Source organism: Eulemur rufifrons, chromosome 7 (assembly GCF_041146395.1).
Source record: "Eulemur rufifrons isolate Redbay chromosome 7, OSU_ERuf_1, whole genome shotgun sequence".
NCBI lineage: Eukaryota > Metazoa > Chordata > Mammalia > Primates > Lemuridae > Eulemur > Eulemur rufifrons.
The window spans coordinates 67,174,301-67,195,768 of NC_090989.1; the positions used below are offsets into that span (position 1 = coordinate 67,174,301).

The following is a 21,468-nucleotide window of genomic DNA, read 5'->3' on the forward strand; positions in this document are numbered from 1 at the left end:
CAAATAATGCTACATTCAAGAAACTTCAATTGGATATACTTAAAAATGTACATTATTTTGTAAAAATATAACTACTAGGTACTTAATAATTTCAAACAATGAAAACTATTTGTTAATTTTAAAGTTAACTAACCTTTTAATGACTTTGTTGTGTCTGCTTTTTATTAGAAAACATTTGAATATTTGGTTGCAGCATGGAGGTCCACAGTTTCAGTTGATTCTCTAGATGGGTATCAGTCATTTGTGACCATAAGGGTATCTTGATTTGGGTTAGATAGGAGAATGTAGATTTGCAGCAGTAAGTGGTTGAAAAGCAAGAAAGCATTTTTCAGGCATGTTGCCAAAGGCGTGGATATTCTGTATTTTTCCATATTTCAATTGGATCTTTCTTAGCATCAAACAATGACTTTAAAATGCCATCTACAGAGAGCTCAATCAATTCCATCTGTGGTTCTTTAGGTGCCTTGGTGATATCAATTAGGTGAGGCTGAAATGCTAATGAGTGTGATGTCATGATTCTCGAAGTCAGTGAAACTTTCATTGTATTCTCCGATTAATAGGTCTGTAACAGCTGTGTATTCTTCAAATGATTTTCATATATCATCCTGCTCTTCAATGACCTTTGCTTACTGGGGAAAATGTTCATCCGAAGTTTCCTTTTAAAGAAATGTTTTGAAAAAAGATAGCTTTTTTCGAAATGCTTGGATTTTTTTGCCACATATCATATATAGACTCAGTTTTACCTTGCAAAGAAATATTCAAGTCATTTTGATTTGACATGATATCACACAGAAAGGCTGCATTCCTATAGAAATCTTCTTTCAATAATTCACATTAGTGATTCTGTTCTTCATAAAATTTAACAATCTGTTCTCACAGAGATAAAATTTTGGCTAACACCTATCCCTGTGATAGCTAATGCACTTTAGAATGATATGGCAAATCCATACTGAATACCTCATCTTTCAACTTTAGTGTATTATGAAACTGATGATGCTGTGTTGCATTTGCATGAGTAAACAATATTTATAACTTTTTGCAAAGTGTCACTTAAAATAGTAGCTTTAGCACAGAGATTTTGCTGATGCAAGATACAATGAAAAGAAATGAGAGCATCTGGGTCTGTTAATACTTTGTTATCTGTGCAATAAACTCCTCATGTTTTCCTGTCATGGAAGGTGCACAATCTGTACATACGCTCACTAAATTTCCCAAATTCAGTCCAACTTCATGACATTTATCTTGAACTTGTTGAAGATATCTATTCCCCCTGTTCTGTTCCCAAGAGTGCCCAAAGCGAGTAACTCTTTGTAGCAAAGAAAATCTTCTGTTATGACCTGAATGAAGTATAAAATCTGCACTGAGTCAGTAGTATCAGTTGATTCATCAAAGTGATTGAATAATATATATTTTCCTTTTGAAGTACTGCATGAAGTTGTTCTGTTAAGCTGAAGGCTAGTTAATGCTGCTGATCAGTTATGGTTCTCCTTGAAAGAGACAGTTGTTTGTACTTTGAAACGTTATTGGGGTCTAAGCATCCTACAACTTTGACAATGCATTCTTTCACAATTTCTACATCACTGAATGGCTTTCCTTTTTTCCCAAGTATATAACCTACTTTATAAGTGGCTTCAGTGGCATTATTTCCAGGTCTAATTGCTGCATGAAAGAATTGTCTTTGCTTTCACTTTTCGTCTTTTAATTTCTGCAATACAACCTTTTGTGCCTCTCCCTCTAATTTAAAATATTTGTGGTCCTTATGAGTGTTATGATGCAGATGAGCACTGAAATTCTTTAATGTTTATACTGCAGTATCACAAAGTAAGTAAATCATCTTATCTTTAGCAGAAACAAGATAATATTGCAATTATCAATCCTCATTAAAAAACCTGTTTTCTTCCTTCAATGTTCTCTTGGTCTTCTTTGACGTGATGGGCTGTTAAGCAGACAGAATTAAAAAATACTGTCGAGCTGTGCAACTATTCACGAATTCCACTTCAAACAGAAACACAGTGTGCCATTGTCAAAAGCTGATGACAGACTGGCATCATTGACCCCCATAAACTGTCACCAACCAGCCTTGTGCAGTAGTGGTGCCAGTCAGGAGGGGGAAGTTAGAACTAAATCATAAGCATAGCAGCCGTCACTTTAGCCCTTATGGCTAAATAGTGCTGGTCAATCTGGGAGGATTATCTTGTTGAAACTTAATTTCTTTGGTATTTTAAATACATTCGTTTTAAAAATAAAATAAAAATATAAAAGACGAACAAAAATGTATTCATAAAAATAAAAAGATTTGTTCTGTAAAATTTGGATTCAGTCAAAAGGCCGAACTTGAGGACCTAGAAGGCCACAGGTTCCCCACCCTGGTATTCTGATTGTGCCTGAACTCTGGCTGCAGAAGACACCAGAAAACTGAGTATCTGGCTTTTCAGCTTTGAGTATGGAAGGCTTGCCTTGCCTCTCACCAAGATTCAGAACATTGGAAATTCTTCAAATATTAATATAAGGAGGCCACTCAATGCTGGGCAGACAACAACAATAACAAAAAAAGACAAGTCTTCTACAATATTGTATCTAAGAACTCTCTTGTTCCCTGGATCTGACACGGAAGTGTAGCAGAGAGGAATTCTAAAACAACAGTATTACAGTAGACCTAGAGAACAAACAGATTAGAATGGGACAAGAGGATGGAAGCCATAGGACAGAGGGGAAAAAATGGATTTCTGAAGAATTTAGAGCATTAGAAAATAACATCAAAAGGCATTTGACAAATCTGCCAGATCATTTAGAGAAAAATGACAGAAAACCAAGCAAATAAATCAACAAGGCAATTATTAACTCCAGAAAACAGCAAAAGCTGGGCAGAAAATGAAATGCAATCATAGTGTAATATATGACTTGGAATTAAGCAGTATTTACTTAGTCATGACAATATCAATGTTAGCTCTTAATTTGATCAAAAACTGTGGTATATCTACACTGGGAGTGTTAGATAAGAAGTCGGAGTGGCATAAAAGAGTTAAAATCCTCATTTACCATAACAGGAAGTCAAAAGATGATGTCTGCAATTGACATATCAAGAAGTTGCAATAAAAATATATTATTTAGTAACAGAAAGGTTAACAGAAGAAGCAATTTTTTGGTTGAAAGTAGGATTTTCTGGGAATGGGACTGAGGATAGAGAAGGGTAAAGGGGGTGGTCTGGAAGAATATGAACTACTGTTTCTGATTATGGGACTTTAAATACCATTTGGCTTATTAAACTGTACATTTATCACTTTGATTAAAATAAAATAATTTTTAAAATTTTAATTATACTCTTACTGTTAAAAACCTCCCACCAATTTAGAGGCAAAGAAAGAAAAACAGATCTATGAAAAAACACACAGCATTTGTTTTTAGACATCTCCTATGTCCCTTGTCTCTTCCTCTTTGCCCACACCTGTCTGTAGAGATACCCAGGGTGACATAACGTAGAGGAAAATACATGGGCCTCAAATACATGAACCTCAAATACATGGGCCTCAAATACAGGCCACACAAGAAAGGGGTGACATCCCACTGTGCAAAGAATCACCTCTTAGACTTCTCTGTGATCTCACTGGTCTGCAGGGTTGTCATTTTTAAAATGGAAAATGCTAAAAATTATTATATTACATGAAATAATAGATGCAAAGCACCTAAAATATGGTAGGTCCTCAAAAATTATGAGTTCTTGGCTGAGCGTGGTGGCTCACACCTGTAATCCCAGTGCTTTGGGAACTTGAAGTGGGAGGATCACTTGAGACCAGGAGTTCAAGACCAGCCTGGCCAATATAGCAAGACCCTGTCTCTACAAAAAATAAAAAAATAAAATAAAATAAATTTAGAAAGAAAAAACTAAGAGTTCTGTCTTTCTCTCAGAATGTCTCATGCCCTTCAGGCCTCTCTGTGGGAGTCTCTCTCTGTGTCTCTGTGTTTGGAGATTTGAGAAAGCAAAATTGTGCCCCTATAGCCACCTTCTCTCCATCCCTCTCGCCTGGTCTGGGAGATTCATCTTCCTCAGAGAAAACATGCTGAGTCTTTGCCAGGCAGTTTATCACGACACATTTCCACTTCTCTTAAAAGGAGAAATTGGTTTCACTCACGTTGGCGTTATACCTCAGCTGACTTTTGAGTGAAAAGAAATTGATATTCAATTACTAGCCATGGCCCCCAGCTCTAACAGACAGGAGTAGATAGAAATTTCTGTTTAAAATTAACTGTATTTAACAGAGTAGAATTATGAATAACTCAGCTGAATCCTGAATATAATGTTTTAAAATAAATATCAAACAAAATTAACAAGGATTTTAAACCCAGCTACAACTGAGTTGTGGCAACTGGGTAGGTGAGACAACCATGGGTCACCCCAAAAGAGGAGCCCCCAGTGTGATTCCAAAGCACTCACCTTCTCCACTCGGCCCAGACTGGTTACACAGCTCAGGGACAACTTGTTCTCCATATATGCTCCCAGGTTGAGTCCCTTCAGTCCTGGAAGGCTGCTTGTTCCAGTAGGACTCCTGCCCCTCCCAGGAGGCAGTGGGCAGCCTGTCAGAGCCCTCAGTGGGGAAGGAACTAGGGGACTTGAGGTCCAAGAGGAAGCTGTCTTGGAGGGTTTGCTTGGTGGCCTTCTTCTGTTTCCTCTTCTGACTCTCTGGGATCCTGCTACCCTCTCTGTGCCTGGACTGGCCACTCTCGAGCCTCCTGGTCAGCTGGAGGAGCTGGTCCATGTCCTTGGTGAATTCTAGCAGCGTACCCTCAGAGACGCTTTGGGCAGGGCCCTCGGAGCCATAGCTGGGAGCTTTCTCCAAGAGCAGGTGCTCAGAGCAGTGCAGAGCTTCTGGGTCCTCCCTGAGCACTGGCTCAGGCACCTGGGGGAGGCTGCAGGGCCCCATGGACAGGGAGAAGTAAGAGTAGTCCACCGCGACGTACGTCAGCATGAAGTTGATGGTGACGATGGGGGCCAGAACATTCACCTGACCCACAAGGACAAAGGCCATGGTCACCAAGCTGGTCAAGCAGATGGCAGCTACAGGTGTTTTATTTGGCCCTTTCTGCAGAAACAAAAATAAATGCAGGACTATGAAATTTCAGATAGAAAGTTTCAGAAATTTCAGAAGTTATATGAGAAACACAACTCATAATGGCTCAGACACTTCTCCCCATGTAACTGATCACCTGTAAACTTGGGTTAATAATATCCAGCTCATGGGATTATTGTGAGATCATGCTAATGCATGTAAAATGCTTAACACAGCACCGACATCCAGCAGGCTCCTAAAGTACCACAGGTATTAGCTGTATTAGTATAAATGACTACTCCATCTTGGGAAATGGCAGGGCCAGTCTTCCAGGTGGCCAGCCAAGCAGGGGTCTTGAAGCCTCTTCTCATTATCTCCCTCCCTCAGCAATCACTGCCAGCTGCACCCCGGGATAGAGACGGAAGCCAACCGCCGCCCTCACCTCCTGCGCTGCTAGCGGTCTGCAGTGTGAGGGCAGCACATAAGCCACTGCCACTGCCTGGTCTGGCCCCCGTACATGCCACGTGTTCCTCCAGGTGCCGTCCCCACACTGAGGGCTGGCAGAGCAGCAGCCACGGAAGCCACAGGTTGAAGATGGCAAAGTCATCATCAGCCTGAGCATTTGTGGTTCAGAGCCCCTAATGACCTGAAATGCCTTCCCCAGAACTTAAGAATAAAAATCTTAAAAAAAAAAGAGTAAAACCACTCTAACAACAATACTATCAGGAATAAGGTAAATCTCAGAAACTAAAGAAAACTTTAAAAGAAGGGTCTCAGGTCAGCTGAAGAAAACGCTAGTGGTGTCCAGGCCAAGATTTTGATAAGGGTGGGCTATGAAGTGCTAAAATAGGCAAACGTGAACTTCTCTTCACCAAGAGACACCAAAAAAAAAAAAAAAGAAAGAAAAGAAAAGAAAAAGAAAAAAAAAGAAAGAAAGAAAGAAAAGAAAAGAAAAAAAAGAAAGAAAAAAAATAAAAATAAAAGAAAGGAAAGAAAAGAAAATCCAGGCCAAAGATTGGGTTGTTATTGCAACACAGATAACTGACAAAGAGTTTCCAGAAAATACAAAGAATTCCCACAAAATAATTGGAAAAAGACAACCCACTTACAAAAATGAGTAAAAGATTTAACAAGTACTTTACCAAAGAATGCCTATTAAACGAAAAGCTGCCCAATCTCAATAGTAATTAGAGAGATGTAAATCTTTTTGATTTTTTAAAAATAGACTTTATTTTTTAGAGCAGTTTTAGGTTTACAGAAAAATTGTAGAGAAAGTATGGATAGAGAAATATAAGTTAAAACTGCAGTGAGATACCGTTAGACTGGCAAAAATCTAAAAATCTGATAATATCAAGCATTGGCAAAAATATAGAGGAAGAGGAATTCTTACTCACTGCTTATAGCAGCATAAATTAGCATAACTACTTTGGAAAAGAGTTTGATGTTATCCAGTAAGTGAAGATACGTGTCCTTACAATTTAGCAGTTCCTCTAATGGGCGTACAGACTGGAGGGACCCTACACGTGCACCTGGACGCTAGCACCACAAGGTCGCAAGTAATAAGCCGCTGCCACAAGCAAAAACAGGCATAAATCTCATACACACAATGTTGAGAGAAAAAAATCATGCCACAAAAAAATATACATATGACTTCATTTATTTAACATTCAAATACAGGCAAAATTAAACTATTTTGTGTAGAGATGCATTAAGTAGGAAGTAAGCCAGGGGTTGCAAACTATGGCCCCGGGTCAAATCCAGCATGGGCTAAGAATGGTTTCACATTTTTAAACAGCTGGATGAAGAAACCAAAAGAAGAATCTTGGGACACGTGAAATTTACATGAAATACAAATTTGTGTCCATAAATAAAGTATTAGGTGTTGTCTGTGGCCACTTTTGAGCTATAATAGAGTAGCCGTGATAGAGACCATATGGCCAGCAATGCCTAAAATACTCACTATCTGATGCTTTTCAGAAAAAGTTTGCAGACCCTTGAGTAAAACCATAAAAAAGCAAGGAAATCACAATCACAGAGGTCAGGCTAGGGACTCCTGCAGCGAGCGGGAAGGGCTTTCTGAGCAGGGAGGGGCGTGGAGGGCGCTTCGAGGGGCTGGCGGACGACTCCCTGGGTGCAGGTTACCAGGGTGGTCACTTGTGGTTTTCCTTTAAACTGTTCATATTTGTTTGATGTTCTTTTCTGTATATTGAGTATATCTCAAATTTTTTTTAAAGTTTCTTCTCTTCCCCCGTAAAAAAAGAAAATGAGCTGAGAAAACTTAATCATATGTAAAGAAGCTTTGAAAAAAGTTCCCAAAGTTAAAAGACAAAGATGACAAACTAGGAAAAATATTTGTTATATATATATACACAGAGTCAGTCTTTCTACCAAAAAAAGAGCACCTAGCAATTGAGAGGAAAATAACCCAAAATCACAGAAAAAAAACTACAAATAGCTCTTAAATAGAGGAAAAGATGTTCCACTTCATCTGTGGTTAAGACTAATGCAAATCACAAGTATCCTAAGATGCCATTTCCCACTATACAATCAGCAAAAATTCACATTTTTTTAAATTTTTAACTATTATATGTAAATAATATTTGTATATGTTTTGGGGTATATGCGGTGTTTTGATACAGGCATATAATGTGAAATAGTCAAATCAGGGTAATCAGGGAATCTATCACCTCAAGCATTGATCATTTCCTTGTGTTAGGAACATTCCGATTCTACTTTTTTAGTCATTTTAAAGTATACCCTAACTTGTTGATTATAGTCACTGGGCAACAATTCACATTTGACAGGTATCTTGCCAACACTGGGTTTGTTGCTCGGGACAAGAGGGCAAATGGGTTATAAACGAGCTAACAACCTGTCGAATCAAATGTGTTCTAGCCTCCTTCCTTGGCAAATATCCCTTCATGATGACAAAGAAGCCCAGGTTCAAGGTTAGAATTCTTGTACTCCTCAGACTTCTCACTGAAAGATGGCCACTTGCAGCCTCCCACTCACAGCCCAGCTCCCTTCTCTTTCCAGACCACAGCATGGGGCTCCTTGCACTCCTGTCTCTCACCCTGCAGCCTGCCGGGAAGGGAAGAGGCCCTTGCAGGTGCTGGAAGTGGGCTGGGGGCCTCTGGGCAAGGAATTCCAGGATACAGCACACCTGGAGTGCGGTCTAGAAGGGGAGGGCATGGGATCCAGGTGGGCATGTCCCCTTGGCCTCACAAACTGCGTGTACCCAAGGGCCAGGGCAGTCTTGCAAAGCAGAATCCTTTGGCTCGAGTCTAAGAGTGGCACTGGCTGTGGGAAAACAGGCATGCTAACTCATTGCAGGTAGGGGCACAAATGATGCAAATCTCACAGAGGTGTTTTGGCGATATCCACTAAAATTAAAAATACAGTTTCCTTTGACTCAGTTATTCCACTTATGAAAATTTATCCAGCAGATATATCTAACTGCACATATACAAAATTGTATACACACACACACACACACACACACACACACGATTATTCATTGCAACATTGTTTACTAGAAGCCACACAAGTGTTGATCTCTAGGGAACTGATTAAACAAATTATGGTATATCCACACAACGGAAAAAGAATGAGAAAGTTCTCTCTGTGTTCAAATGACAAGACAGGTTTCTAGGCTATACAAAATGAAAAGAAGCAAGGTATTGAACATATATATTGAGCACTATCTTTTGCAAAAAAATGGGAAAGAAGGATTCATTTAAAAAACTAATAAAAACAGCTACTGAAAGGGCAGGGTTGGGTGGAAAAAGGTAGAAAGACTCATGTTAGGCACAACATGAATTAGCTTTGAACGCTGCGCACATGTTACCTAATAAAAAAATAAAATAAATGGAAGAAAAATAAAATAAAAGGCATGCAGCACAGGGAAGGTGCAGAGATGACGGTCCTGCTTCTCCCCAGGCTGAGGTTAAGAAGGGGAGGAAGACAAGGGGAGAAATTAAGGGTGATTTGCAACTACATGTGCCCTAGACAATAGCGAGGCTGGAAACCAGAAGGGGATTGGGGAGGGCCCCCGGGGTATACCAGTAAGACAAAAGGAACTATGGTTTGCAGACCACATTATTGGGAAGTGGAATTCTCTCTGTTAGTTTCTCTTTTGTCATCCCCTACATTTTAGGAATGTCTCCTTTGATCATTCCAGCCAGGACTCAAGCAAGCTATGCTGTATCAGTTAAGGTTTGGTTCACGATGCTTAGCAGGGAGCCCAGAGGCCAGAGGGGTGGGAAATGATCAAACAGCGACCTCCAAAGGGAAGGGGAGCCTCAAGGGCAGAGTTAGAGCTGCAAGGATCAGCTTCTCTACTAACTAAGATAATCTTTCTTCTATGCTAAACCTGGAGGATCCTAAATTCATTTCTATTAAGGGTTGGGGCTCTCCATTTCCCTGCTGCTAAGGGTCTGAGATGTTACCATGGCTGGTTGGCTAACCAGTGCCAAGGGCTGGGTGGCCGTGACATTGAAGATGCTTTATCTAACTGGCCCCAACCTAAGCCAACCAGAGGATAGGGCTGAAATGAATGACCTCTGCATTCTTGTTGGTTCCAACCCAGAGAATTTGACCAGAGGCTCTAATCACAAAAATTTAAGCAATTTAATGGGCCAACCAATGGGTTAGTGGCAAAAGGTATTTCTCAAAAAAAAAAAAAAAAAAAAAAAAAAAAGGAGGGGACTCACTTACCCCTTGCCCCAGACAGGCAAGTGCAGGGATCACTTTCTCCTGGGCGATGCACTGCAGGATCCGTGGGGCTCCGTAGAGTCCTCCCATGCAGGAGGCCAGGGATGAGATGTATAAGCCCAAAAGGAACAGGAAGCCCACCAAGGACACCTGTGTGAGAGAACAGCTTCGTTATCCAAGGCCAGGACCTGCTCCCGCTCCTCTCAACACCCCCAGCACGGCGGCTAACCACACACTGAATCCTCTAGAGTCGGTCTCTGGGACGTAGTTCCCCTATCCCCACTTCATTCCACTATTTCAGTTGACTTCACCATCACATCTTGTATGGGCTACACCTGAGGTCCTCAAATTGAGCATGCAGCAGACTCACCTGCAGGGCTTGTTGAAACACAGATTTCTGGGCCCATCCTCTGAGTTTCTGGTTCAATAGGTTTGGAGGAGGGGCTGAGAATTTGGATTTCCAACAGGCTCCCAGGTGATGCTGACGCTGATGGTCTGGGAACCACACTTTGAGAACCACTGGCCAACTACCATGCTAATTGGCCTGTTGCCTCTAAGCTCTCCCCACTCTGAATCACGCCCGAAGCCTCTGCCCCAGTGACCTCTCTGAACTCAAATCTGATCATAACACCCCGTTGCAAACGTATCAAGGTCCCCTCACTGCCCTGACATGCAAAGCCCTTCCTGGCCTGTGACTTCTTTAGCCACACACCTTGCGCACTGCGAGTCTTTGATCAGCATGATTTCTCTGCCTGCTGGAACCCTCTGTCCACACCCCCTAATCTACTCATCGTCTGTCTGCTAAAATCCTAATTGTGCTTCAGGACTCAGCACAAACCTCCCCTCCTCCAATCACAGTGAGCACAGTGAGCACACCTCGACGTGACGTTAGGATGGCACCTACCATGCTGTCTCCTCTACTAATCTGGAGGCTTCACTTAGGTAGGGCCCTGTCTTGTTCACCCTGGAATTCTTGGCGTCCAACATAGAAAGATAAATGCTAAAGGAATGAATGAGGCCCGTGACGCACATGGCCCACAGGCACCAGCAGACAGAATAAGAGAGGGGATAGCTGTGCTCCTTGGTGTCAGCTGGCAGAAGATCGGTGCTGCTTACCAGCAGCTGTGTCCCCGGCTGTCAGTCAGGAGTCTACCTCACACTCCTGAGCTGGATCTCATTGGCACCCGCAGGGGAGCCCCTCTGCTTTCCTGACTATTTGAGGTGCCCTCTCCATCCTGGTTTACTTTAAGCACCATGGCCAGAGCTGTGCATTCCAGGTGCTCATTTGTCTAATGAATACAGATAGGTTAGATTTGATTTTCAACTTTGTCATTTACACCCTTCTTGATGCCTCTCCCCTTTTTTTTTTTTTTTTTTTTTTGAGACAGAGTCTCACTCTGTTGCCTGGGCTAGAGTGCCGTGGCATCTGCTTAGCTCACAGTAAGCTCAAACTCCTGGGCTCAAGTGATCCTTCTGCCTCAGTCTCCTGAGTAGCTGGGACTACAGGCATGCGACACCATGCCCGGCTAATTTTCTCTCTCTCTCTCTCTATATATATATATATATATTTTAGCTGTCCAAATCATTTCTTTCTATTTTTAGTAGAGGTCTCGCTCTTGCTCAGGCTGGTCTCGAACTCCTGACCTCGAGCGATCCTCCCGCCTCGGCCTCCCAGAGTGGTAGGATTACAGGCGTGAGCCACCGCGCCCGGCCTCCCCATTTTTTCTTTCCGTGCTTCAGCAATGCACTGGGTCCATGTCATCAAACTGCACTGAACACAAGCTGCTGGCTACACCTCTTTCCTGGCTCATAAGTTATCACTGGAATAATTTGTCTGATGAATCCTGCATCAGTCAGGGTTCTGGACTGGAAAAATCTTTTTTTGTTAAAGAATGTATTTGTGGGACACTGGAGGTTCACAGAATCATCAGGAGAATAAAAGATCATGCTTGGAAAAGGGCAGGACCCAAGCCTGGAGCCACATGCAGACTCTTCCACAGGAACAGCCTGGCCAGATGCCACCAGCACCCCTGCTGCCCTGGGCACAAATTCTCACCATCTCCATATCTTTGCCTTATTCATTATAATTTGAGCAGCAGTGGCCTAACCTAGGTCATGTGCCCTACCGGGCTGCAAAGGGACAGGCAAGAGAGGTCTGATCCACTAGGCTTCTGTAGTACAAAATGAGGGCACTCACTCCCTGCAGGACCATACATATGATGGAATAACCCCAAAACGGGCAGGGGGGTCAGAGGCTTGATGGACAAGACGAAGGTCCACCACAGAGCCCGTCCTGTCTTCCATTCAGTGTAGATTATTTTCCCTAAGTGCATTCTCTCACTCTTGTCCCCAGGGACTCTCAACATCTCTTTTCTTCCATGTTGCAGGTTTCTTGGGTTTGTCCTGCCCCCCACCCTTCACTTACCATTTTATTTCTACAAGAAATTAATGTCATCTAGTGTTTCCCATCACCTTGTGTGTTCTGCTGGCATTTTGTTATTTTCTATGCTGCAGGATAGTTAATTATGCCCATGGCTGATCTAGCCAGCACACCAAGAACTCCTTAAGGGTAGGTCTGTATCATGCATCTCTGGCCCCCTCCCGCGGCACCTGATGCAGTCTGGCAAACAGCGCTCAGCAGCTGAATTAATGAAGCTTGGAGACTTCCCTGTGATCTGTAGCCTAGATGCCTTCAAAATTGTTGGATAAACTGATCTCATTATCAATCCTTGACCCAGTCTGAGATGTGATCATTCATCTATAACCTTTGTTCCTATCTTCTCTACCAAATGCATCCTATGTTGACTGGTTTTAAAAAAATAGACTCTATGATGAAATTTTATCAAAAGCTTTTTGAAATTTTATCAAAAGCTTTTTGAAAATTTGTCTCAGTAGTTCTCCACTCTGGCTAAACATAAGAACCATCCCAGAGATTCTGGTTTAATTAGTATGGAGTGGGACACGGAAGTGGTAGATTCTTCCAGGTGATTCTAATGTGTGGCCAGTGGGGAGGACCACGGGGCATAATGCTTTGTATTCACTGCATTTTCCTTTCAAAAAATCCTTTGGGAGAATAAGCATAGTATCTCCTTGTAGAAAGTTTACTGCTTCTTACTCAAAAGGCTATTTATGCTTGTGTTTGAAATTTTTTTTTTTTTTTTTTTTTCCATTTAAAGCCTGCCCATTTTCTCAGAGTGGGAATGAGACTGCCCAGGCCGGCGTCCTTCTAGGGGTGTTGGATTGACCTTGGGAACTTGGTGAGTCTCTGGCACCAGGAGTACATGATACGGTGACCCCTGTCTTTGGCCAGCCTTCCCACAGACACGCCCTGGGATTCCTCCTGGGGGCTGCAGGGCAGATGGGCGATTGTCCTGGTACAAAGACTTGCTTTATGTCCAGTTCGTCAATTGTGTTTAGAATGGCCTGCTCACTTACTGCTTTTTTTAAAAAACTATTATTCAGTCTATTTTCTGAAAAATGTTAATATGTGAAATGTTGGTCCCCATGCCTAGATAAATTATAAAACTCCATTCCTTCTTTCGCCTGCCTAAATCCTCTCTCTCTTTCTGTTGGTCATCCATCCATCCATTTAGGAAGCATTAGCTGAGGACGGGTTATATTTCTGCATGGCGCTAGGCACAGGGCAAGGCTTCATGGATACAGCAGTAAACCATGCAGTTTCCCCAGCCCTCACAGAACTTAAGCATTTTCTCTATTCACATCAGAATAAAAACTTGCTAAATGTGCCAGGGGAAGGCCGAGCGCAGTGGCTCATGCCTGTAATCCTAGCACTCTGGGAGGCCAAAGCGAGTGGATTGTTTGAGCTCAGGAGTTCGAGACCAGCCTGAGCAAGATCGAGATCCCATCTCTACTAAAAATAGAAAGAAATTATCTGGCCAACTAAAATATATATATATGTAGAAAAAATTAGCCGGGCATGGTGGCACATGCCTATAGTCCCAGCCACTCGGGAGGCTGAGGCAGTAGGATCGTTTAAGCCCAGGAGTTTGAGGTTGCTGTGAGCTAGGCTCATGCCACGGCACTCTAGCCCGGGCAACAGAGTGAGACTCTGTCTCAAAAAAAAAAAAAAAAAAAAAATGTGCCAGGGGAAGTGGAAGTGAGGATTTACTTAAGCAGGTATGTGTCAATGTTTTTTTTTTTTTTTAAGTGCCCTTCTGGCATACACCGGTTTGAGCCATCCCCAAAAGCCCTCTATCTTTCCAAAATACTATATGGGGTATGAACTACCTTAATTTCTTTTTCTGTAACTACTGATGAAAATTAATTCCATCTCTCTGCTCTTAGTATCTTATCCCAGCTCCCATTTTGGGCTTCAGTCACTGAGGGACGACACCAGTTCGCTGGCTGCTCGCTCTTGAAGGACTTGGTTTAAAGTCATTTGCAAGGGACTGGTTCTGCCTCCTCTAATCCCTGTGGCCCCTTGACATCACTGAGGAGTACATCCTGAAACCCTCACAATCCCAATTTACTGATAAGGCAATGTCTCTACAGCCCTTGGTTTTCTCCCCTATCATAGTTCCACAGACACCCGAGTTTTCTAATACTCTCCCCGTTGCACACATTAACCAACATCTCAACTTTCAGTCATTTTACCTCTCACTTTAGAGCCATTTCCCATGAAGAGACCAAGTCTGTTTCTCTTTCTGAGAGGCACCAGCATGTCCACGCTGGAGAGCAGGGGACAGCCAGGCTGGCCTGGCTGCAGGTGCTGCGTGGCTGGCAGGGTCCACCCGCCAGCTCCCAGCCCTGTCCCAACCCCACCTTCCCACACACCGCTGTGTCACGGACTTTCAAGGTCTCTCTTGAACACATAAAACAATGACTATCGAATCCAGGGATGATTAGAGTTTGCTCTGTGGGACTCCCCACTGTTTACAAGGATGCTTTGGGGGACATTTTTCCTACTTAGTTTGCCCTTATTTTGCTAGTTGGGAAGCCCTAGGGCTCCTGAGGAACAGGTCTTTTTCATCTGCAGTAAACATCTGTTTTCTGGACGGTATACAAGTTTATTTTGAAACACTTATTTAATCAATTTAATTTCATCCCTACTAATACTGCCCTTGACACAATTCCTTTCTCTGTAACTGAATAATGTTGGGATAGACTATTTTGGCTTTTCCTATTCAATTAAACATGTTGGATTTGTGAGGGGAAAATGTGTTCCTAAAATAAATGTCTCTATCTGTAAGGGTGTGCCCATAATGAGTGTGGAGGGGAGTTAAAATTTAATTAGCACCTACTATGTGCCAGCTATTGTGCTTTCATAGATGACCTCAGAGCCATTGCAACATACAAGATTTTTAAGATAGCCTAACCTAGAAAGCTGGGACAAAGTTCCCCCAGGGTAGGGATAAGAAGTAAAAAGACACTTCCTAGAGAAACTGTGTGTTGAGGAGCCAGATAATCAGATAATTAGAAATAGATCAGAGAACCTGCAGGAAATCCAGAAAGAAACAGACTCACTGAGCAGCTGCAGATCAGTAGAGGGGAGATCACTGTCCTCGCAGAGAGCCCGCGAGAGAAAGAGAGAAGCCACCGAAGAGCTCGCCGTGACGAGCAGCAAGGGGGTCTGTCGGAGAAGAGCCCCATCGCAGTGTCCAGAGGCGAGCCGCAGGGCAGGATGGACGGCAGAGGCCCAGGAAAGCTCAGAGATGGCTGGCTCAGAACTGAGGCCATCGCTAAGACACGAAGCCAAGAAGAACGGATTATTAAAGCCACATCAGGGTGGTAGGTTGCGCCAGTGACCAGGTACAGAGACTCTGCACTTGCACTTCCCCACCTCCCATGCCCCAGGTGCTGCCAGTAAGGAGCCTCTGTGGCCCAGCTCACTGCCCCAGCATGGTGCCTGGGACTGCAGCCCAGTCAGTCCCCAGGAGGGACACCAGAGAGCAGGAAGGCAGAAAAGCTTTGCGGGGAAATCCTGCCTGGTCCTCTTTGGGAATCAGCAGAACACCAAGGTGCTGCTATTTTAAAGCTGTTGTGGTTGGTTCACCTACTTATTCCCCAGCCCCTGTTTGTCACTGAGAACCAAGAGCAGTAGCTTTTCCCTCTTTGTACGCTTTACAATTGTCTATTCCAGGAAACAGTCTCTCGTCCTCTTCAAAAACTGAATTTCCAGCTTTCATCCCAGTGTGTGCATAATTACACTCCCACATATTACTTCGGGGCCTCGTGTAGCAGATGACTCCCTTGGCTAAGCACTTGCCTACCTGTGTCACTGTCTGGGACAGGTGGCATTCCAAAGAAGGCTCCCCTCTGTTCATGTGTCTATTATTGGGTGTGGAATTTCCACCCACAAAGGCTCTACCGTGCTGTCTCTGGAGATGTTTTTCCCCTATCGCTGTTTGTGGCCTTCCTTGCAGAGGCGGCTGCCTCCCCCTGGCTCCCACCCCACACCCTTTCCCTGCAAAGCAGGGGAAGGAGAGGAGAGAGGTGCCCCAGCCATGGGACTATTTGCCTCAATCCACGAAGATCAGAGTCTCTAAAGGTTGCAAAGACCTCTGTGAAGGAAACCAGCAGACAGGAACCAGCTTCAGAAGCAGGCAGAGCTGGCAGCCAGGGGCAAGTTGCAGACAAGCAGCAAGCAGTCCCCGCTGATCCCTGCGGCCCTCAATTCCTTTAATGCAGCCAAGCCTTTCATCCCACACCTAGAGAAGAGGCCCTCGGGAGATGTAAGTCCAGACAGAAGCATGTATATAGATATAAATGAGGGACACAGATTCCTTCCCTGAGAGCAAACCTTGCTCTTGGGGGTCTGAGATCTCGGGCACTGGAAGGTGGGTATCAGCTCTGTCACTACCAGAACTGCAGCCCCTTTCCAAACCAGCTTTCATATCAAGGTCAAGACCCCTGAAAACAAATATCGCCTTTGCATGAATGTCTGCATGCCTTAAAAAGAAACCTGTGCTAATGTGAAAACCCAGCCCAAATGTATCTCTCAAAATTCAATTCCGAGTTTCCTGCACGGGGTTGTCCCAGGCACTGACCCTCTATGAAGATCGCAAAGCTTGCCCCCAAGAGAAAACGGTACTCGCTCCTAAAACGCAAGAGGCGATACTCAGGAGGGCGCAGTAAGAAAAATTTCCTAAGCAACTACATGTCTCTGGAAAACAATGAGAATCTCAGGGTCCACTTTTTCTCCAGTAACTTAAGAGAAGGTAGGAGTTTTGGGGGATTTCCAGGAAAAAAAGTCTGGAAATCTTATTCATGTGGGTTCTACTGATGCCAAATAATCGTCCTTGATGTCACAGGACCTCCAGTCTGCTGACAGAGGCTGTGGAACGCAAGGAATTCACTAATCTTCTCCTGGCAGGGTGTGGGCTCTGGAAACAAAGATGTTGCAGCCAAATCAACTTGGAGTTTGTGAGATTCTCAGGAAAGCCAGAGGGGTCAGATCCTCAGGGACAAGGCGGGCCGCCTGCCCCACCTCCCTCTCCCTGGGCCTCCCTGCCCACTTCTCTGTCGGTCAGGGGCCTCCTCCTTCTTCTCGCTTCTTCTGAGCAACACATCCTGCTTGTGGGGGAAGGTGAAGCCACTGGCAAAAAACGAAGGGCTTGCTTAGCTGGGAATCTGGGGTGACCAGATTCTTCTGTTTCTGTCCTGATTTCTGACATGAAGAGATGTCACCGGCATGGACGTGCCTCTCTGGGTATTGTCACGGGTTTCTAGGGACCCCTAAGCAGAACCTTTCCATCTCTCAGCCCCCCACCCGCACCCCCGCCACCCAGTCTTGGACTCAAGACTATACGGATTCTGGACAGGACTGCGAGGGGAAGGCGGCCATTTGTTGGTGGGAACAAATCAATGACCCTGGCAGACTGAGCCCTTTGGACAGTGCGGGACTCACTTACCTTTTCAGCTATCAGGAAGTCATAACGAAGGGCCTCGCGGGTGCAGATGGCGCCAAGCAGGAAGACAAAGACAATGTACAAAAACCACCTGCAAAACCCAAGAGCAGAGCAGAGCTGCCCCCACCCCCACCTCACCCAAGCCCTCCCAGCCCCGCCCACTCCCCCTTGGGTTTCCTCTGGGAACTGCCTCAAAACTAAAGAGAAAGGCCAATCTTGAAGCCTCCCCAGCTGGCGTGGGAGCCAGTTTTTGTCCTATTTTTCCTCCAGCATATTTCTTTAAAAAAAAAAAAAAAAGGTATTGTTTTGTGTCTTTCTTATATTAAAGAAAAAACCACACAAAGGGTGTTGGGCCTGAGGAAGTGGGAGGCCCAGCTGCCCCAGGCAGCCAGGATGTGGGCCAGGGTGGCTCTGCAGCCCCACACCCTGTCCTCTCCCAGCAGAAGGACAAGCTGACGGTCCCCAGGCCTCCAGGTCCTGCTGGTCTTTGGATCACAGGTAACAGAGAGAGAGCCAAGGCCCAAGAGCCCTGTACCCTTGAACAAGTCACAGGAGCCCTGCCCTCTCCTCATTCCCGCCTCGGCCTGAGCAGATGGGCCAAAGGTTCCTCCCAGGAGCTTCTAGCGGTGGCCAGAAACAAGATGGGGTTCTCATACAGAACCCTCTTTTCTTTCTTTCCCAACACTCAACTCTACCTCTGTTGTATTCATTTCCTTCCCAAAGCTATCGCCTTATTTTGCACAAAATACCCTGGTGCCGCATGTCTGGCTGGTAGCAACAGTGCCATTGCAATAAGCTAAGAGCAAATTCAGTGTTTGCGAAACAGATATATTAATATTTTTTTAATATCACAGAATAACACAGGCACTCTTAACTGCTCAAGTCATTGTCATGCCTATGATCTCATTGCCTCTTCACACCAACCCAATAAAGGGCAGAGAGACTTCTTCCCACAGTACAAACAGAAGATCCGAAAAGGTCAGAGATAGCCTAGCCTGCCTGTGTGGGTAGGATGGTGTGAGCCAAAACCCAACTGGCTGGTGGCCCTGGGGGAGGCTAGTGGGGAAGGAGAGCTGGTCTCTGAGCTTCACTGTGTGCCTCCTCCACTGTCTAGGAAGCACACATGTTATCATTATCCCCACATTACAGAACAGGAAATAGAGGCTCATAGAGCTAAGTAAATTGCCCAAAGTGACACAGCCACTAGGCAGCAAAGCTGGGATGCAAACCGTCCTCCCTCCAACTTCAAAACTCTTCACCTTTATGCTTCCTTCAGTAATCCTGGAAACTCAATGGTTAAAAAAATCGCCCAGTTCAAAATGGGGGTGGGGGAGGAAAGGGGCGTGAGGCTGAGGAAGAAGGAAAGAAAGGGTTCGATCTGTGATCTGCCATAATGACACTCCTCCTGGGCAGCATTCCCAGGCAGGGCTATGAAAGGGCAATGTCTGAACCCACCAGACGTGAATTTTCCAGCCCACCGAGCGTTAAAAGGAGAATCAGAATATGAAATAGGCTGGTCACAGTCGGGGCACTCTCAGAACAAAAGAGGCAATCCCCTCTTGCCTGGGGTTTTTCTCTCCCACTCTCCAGCTCAGACTGATTGCCACGAGGGAACTTACGAGATGCCAACAGCTGCTAGGGAGCCCAGGGGGATGCTCACGGCGGGCTCCCTGAGGTCGCCCCCCATGTTGAAGCCGGCCATGACTCCTGAAAGACACCCAGACAGGGTATGGGGTGACACAGGGTATGGGGTGACACAGCGTATTGCACAGATCACCTCCCCCCCCCCGCCCCCCGCGGGGCTGCCCCTTCCCCTCCTCAGGGCCCTCTCCTGGAAGCTATTCCACATCAAGCCCTCCCATCTGCAGCTCTGCAAACAGGCTGCTTTTCAATCTCCCCTGGCAACTAGGCAGGCGTCCCTGTGGCCCTGAAAGGGAGCTTTGTGGGCCGGGTGATGCTCAGGAGGAAAGCCCTTCTTGCTCCAAAAGCATCTTACCACCCAGTGCAAAGTAACCAGGATGACGATGGCATCTTGCAAGCCACACCAAGGTCCTGGCCCTGCATGCTGAGCCCTGCCTTCCCAGCGGGGCCATGCCCTGGAGAGGCCCAGCAGATTGCCTTGCCTCTGCTGCCTACTGAGTCCACCAGGCCTCAAGTGCCCATGGGGTCAGGTACCATCCTCAAGGCTCCTGAGCTACCAAAGGGCTCTAAACAAACTCCAAAAAACAATCCTGATGCTACCAACATTAAGTCACAAGCTCCTTTTCATCATCACCTCTATTCCCCAAGAACATTAATGAAAATAAATTATTCCATGATCATGAGGAACCAATCAGTGCTGGATGGTGAGGAGGAAAGTGTTGCCTCTTCTCATAGATACAGATGAATGAAGGCAACAAGACAATGTGTTCTAGACATCAAATGAAGGGCCAGCCCACACTGAGGGTCTAACAACTCAAGGTGATGGACTGACCTGGCTTTGCAAAGGGGGTGCATCCTGAATGCAGCCTTGAAAAGAGGGATTTGCATGGGTGAGGGACAGGAATAGGTCTAACACCATAATTGAGGAACACTTCCAACCTCTCAGGGCCTGTGTTAAGTGCTTTACATGCTTTTTTTTTTTTTTTTTTTTGTCTTATTCAATTCTCCCAACAACCATATCAGAAAAGTAGAATTATTTCCCCATTTTATAGAAAAGTACTCAAAGAGGTTAATTAAAACAGCCTAAGGTCACACATAAGTGGCAAAGCTAGGATTCAATCCTGGTCATTATGATTCTGAAAATTATGCTTTTAATGTTTATAATGCTTCGGGGAATCCAAGTGAAGTGGAGCGCAGTGAAAGTTTGGGGCCAGGAAGCTACCATGGAGCTATCTCAAAGAGAACCCTGACTGTTGGACCAAGAAAGGGGCCTGCATATACTTTAACCCGGCAACTCCACTACTAGAATTTTACCCAAAGGAAATAGCCAAGGATACGAGTGAAGATTTCACCCAAAATCTTTATAAATGCTTGTTTATAGTAGTGAAAATTAGAAACAACCTAATGTTTAAAAATAAGGGATTGGCTAAATAAGTGATGGATATATTTTTCAATAAATACAAAGTCTCAGAATATTGTGAGGGATATGTGGATTGGCTAAGTAAGTGATGATATATCTTTCAATAAATACAAAGTCCCAGAATATTGTCACCGATATGTTGTGACACAGAAAGATATTTAAAAGCTATTGTTTAGTTTTAAGAGGCGTATTAGAAAACAGGACAGATGGTATGATCCCACTGTAAAAAAAGATAGACGCATAGAAAGAGGAACTAGGACATGTTTTAAAACATTAACAATGTTATTTCTGGGTGACAGAAGAACAGATTGTTTTTTATTTGATTATATATATTTTCTCAATTTTCTACAATGATCATTTTGAAATGTGGGAAAACTAATTTTTAAACAGTTTTTTATTTAAAATGGCATGTGAGGCAATTTTCTTTCCTCTCATTCCCCCTTTCCCCAAGATCCTATTAAAAGGGTAGTAAAGGGGGAAAATGAATAAATGACTATAGGCAAAAAGATTGGAGGGGGGGCCCTGGGTAGAGGAAAGGTTTCCGCAAATGTCTGAAATATAGAAAATAGAGAAAATGATATGGAGGGAAAGGGAAGAAAAGAAAGCTTTGGGATGCTTCTCTGGAGGATCTGAACACCCCGTGTGAGGAGCCCAGGGCTGTTAGTGTGAGTGTCTGCACCCCAAATGAAGCCTGCTGGAGAACCAGCTGCATTCACAACGCTTCCCGTCAAGGAAGGGCACCAGCAGGGAAACAGACTTCAATACACTACATCAGGGAAAC

The 21,468-nt window shown here is 44.4% G+C and overlaps 1 protein-coding gene across 1 annotated transcript in view; it reads right to left on the reverse strand.

Annotated features, from left to right (window-relative positions):
• SLC12A8 (solute carrier family 12 member 8) overlaps window positions 1–21,468 on the reverse strand; it is a 130,392-nt gene that overhangs the window by 22,134 nt on the left and 86,790 nt on the right. The window contains exons 7-10 of the mRNA XM_069471981.1: window positions 19,246–19,333; window positions 17,630–17,717; window positions 9,762–9,908; window positions 4,433–5,078 (exon numbers count right to left, since the gene is read on the reverse strand). Coding sequence (XP_069328082.1) covers window positions 4,433–5,078; window positions 9,762–9,908; window positions 17,630–17,717; window positions 19,246–19,333 — 969 coding nt within the window. The remainder of the gene's footprint in view (window positions 1–4,432; window positions 5,079–9,761; window positions 9,909–17,629; window positions 17,718–19,245; window positions 19,334–21,468) is intronic.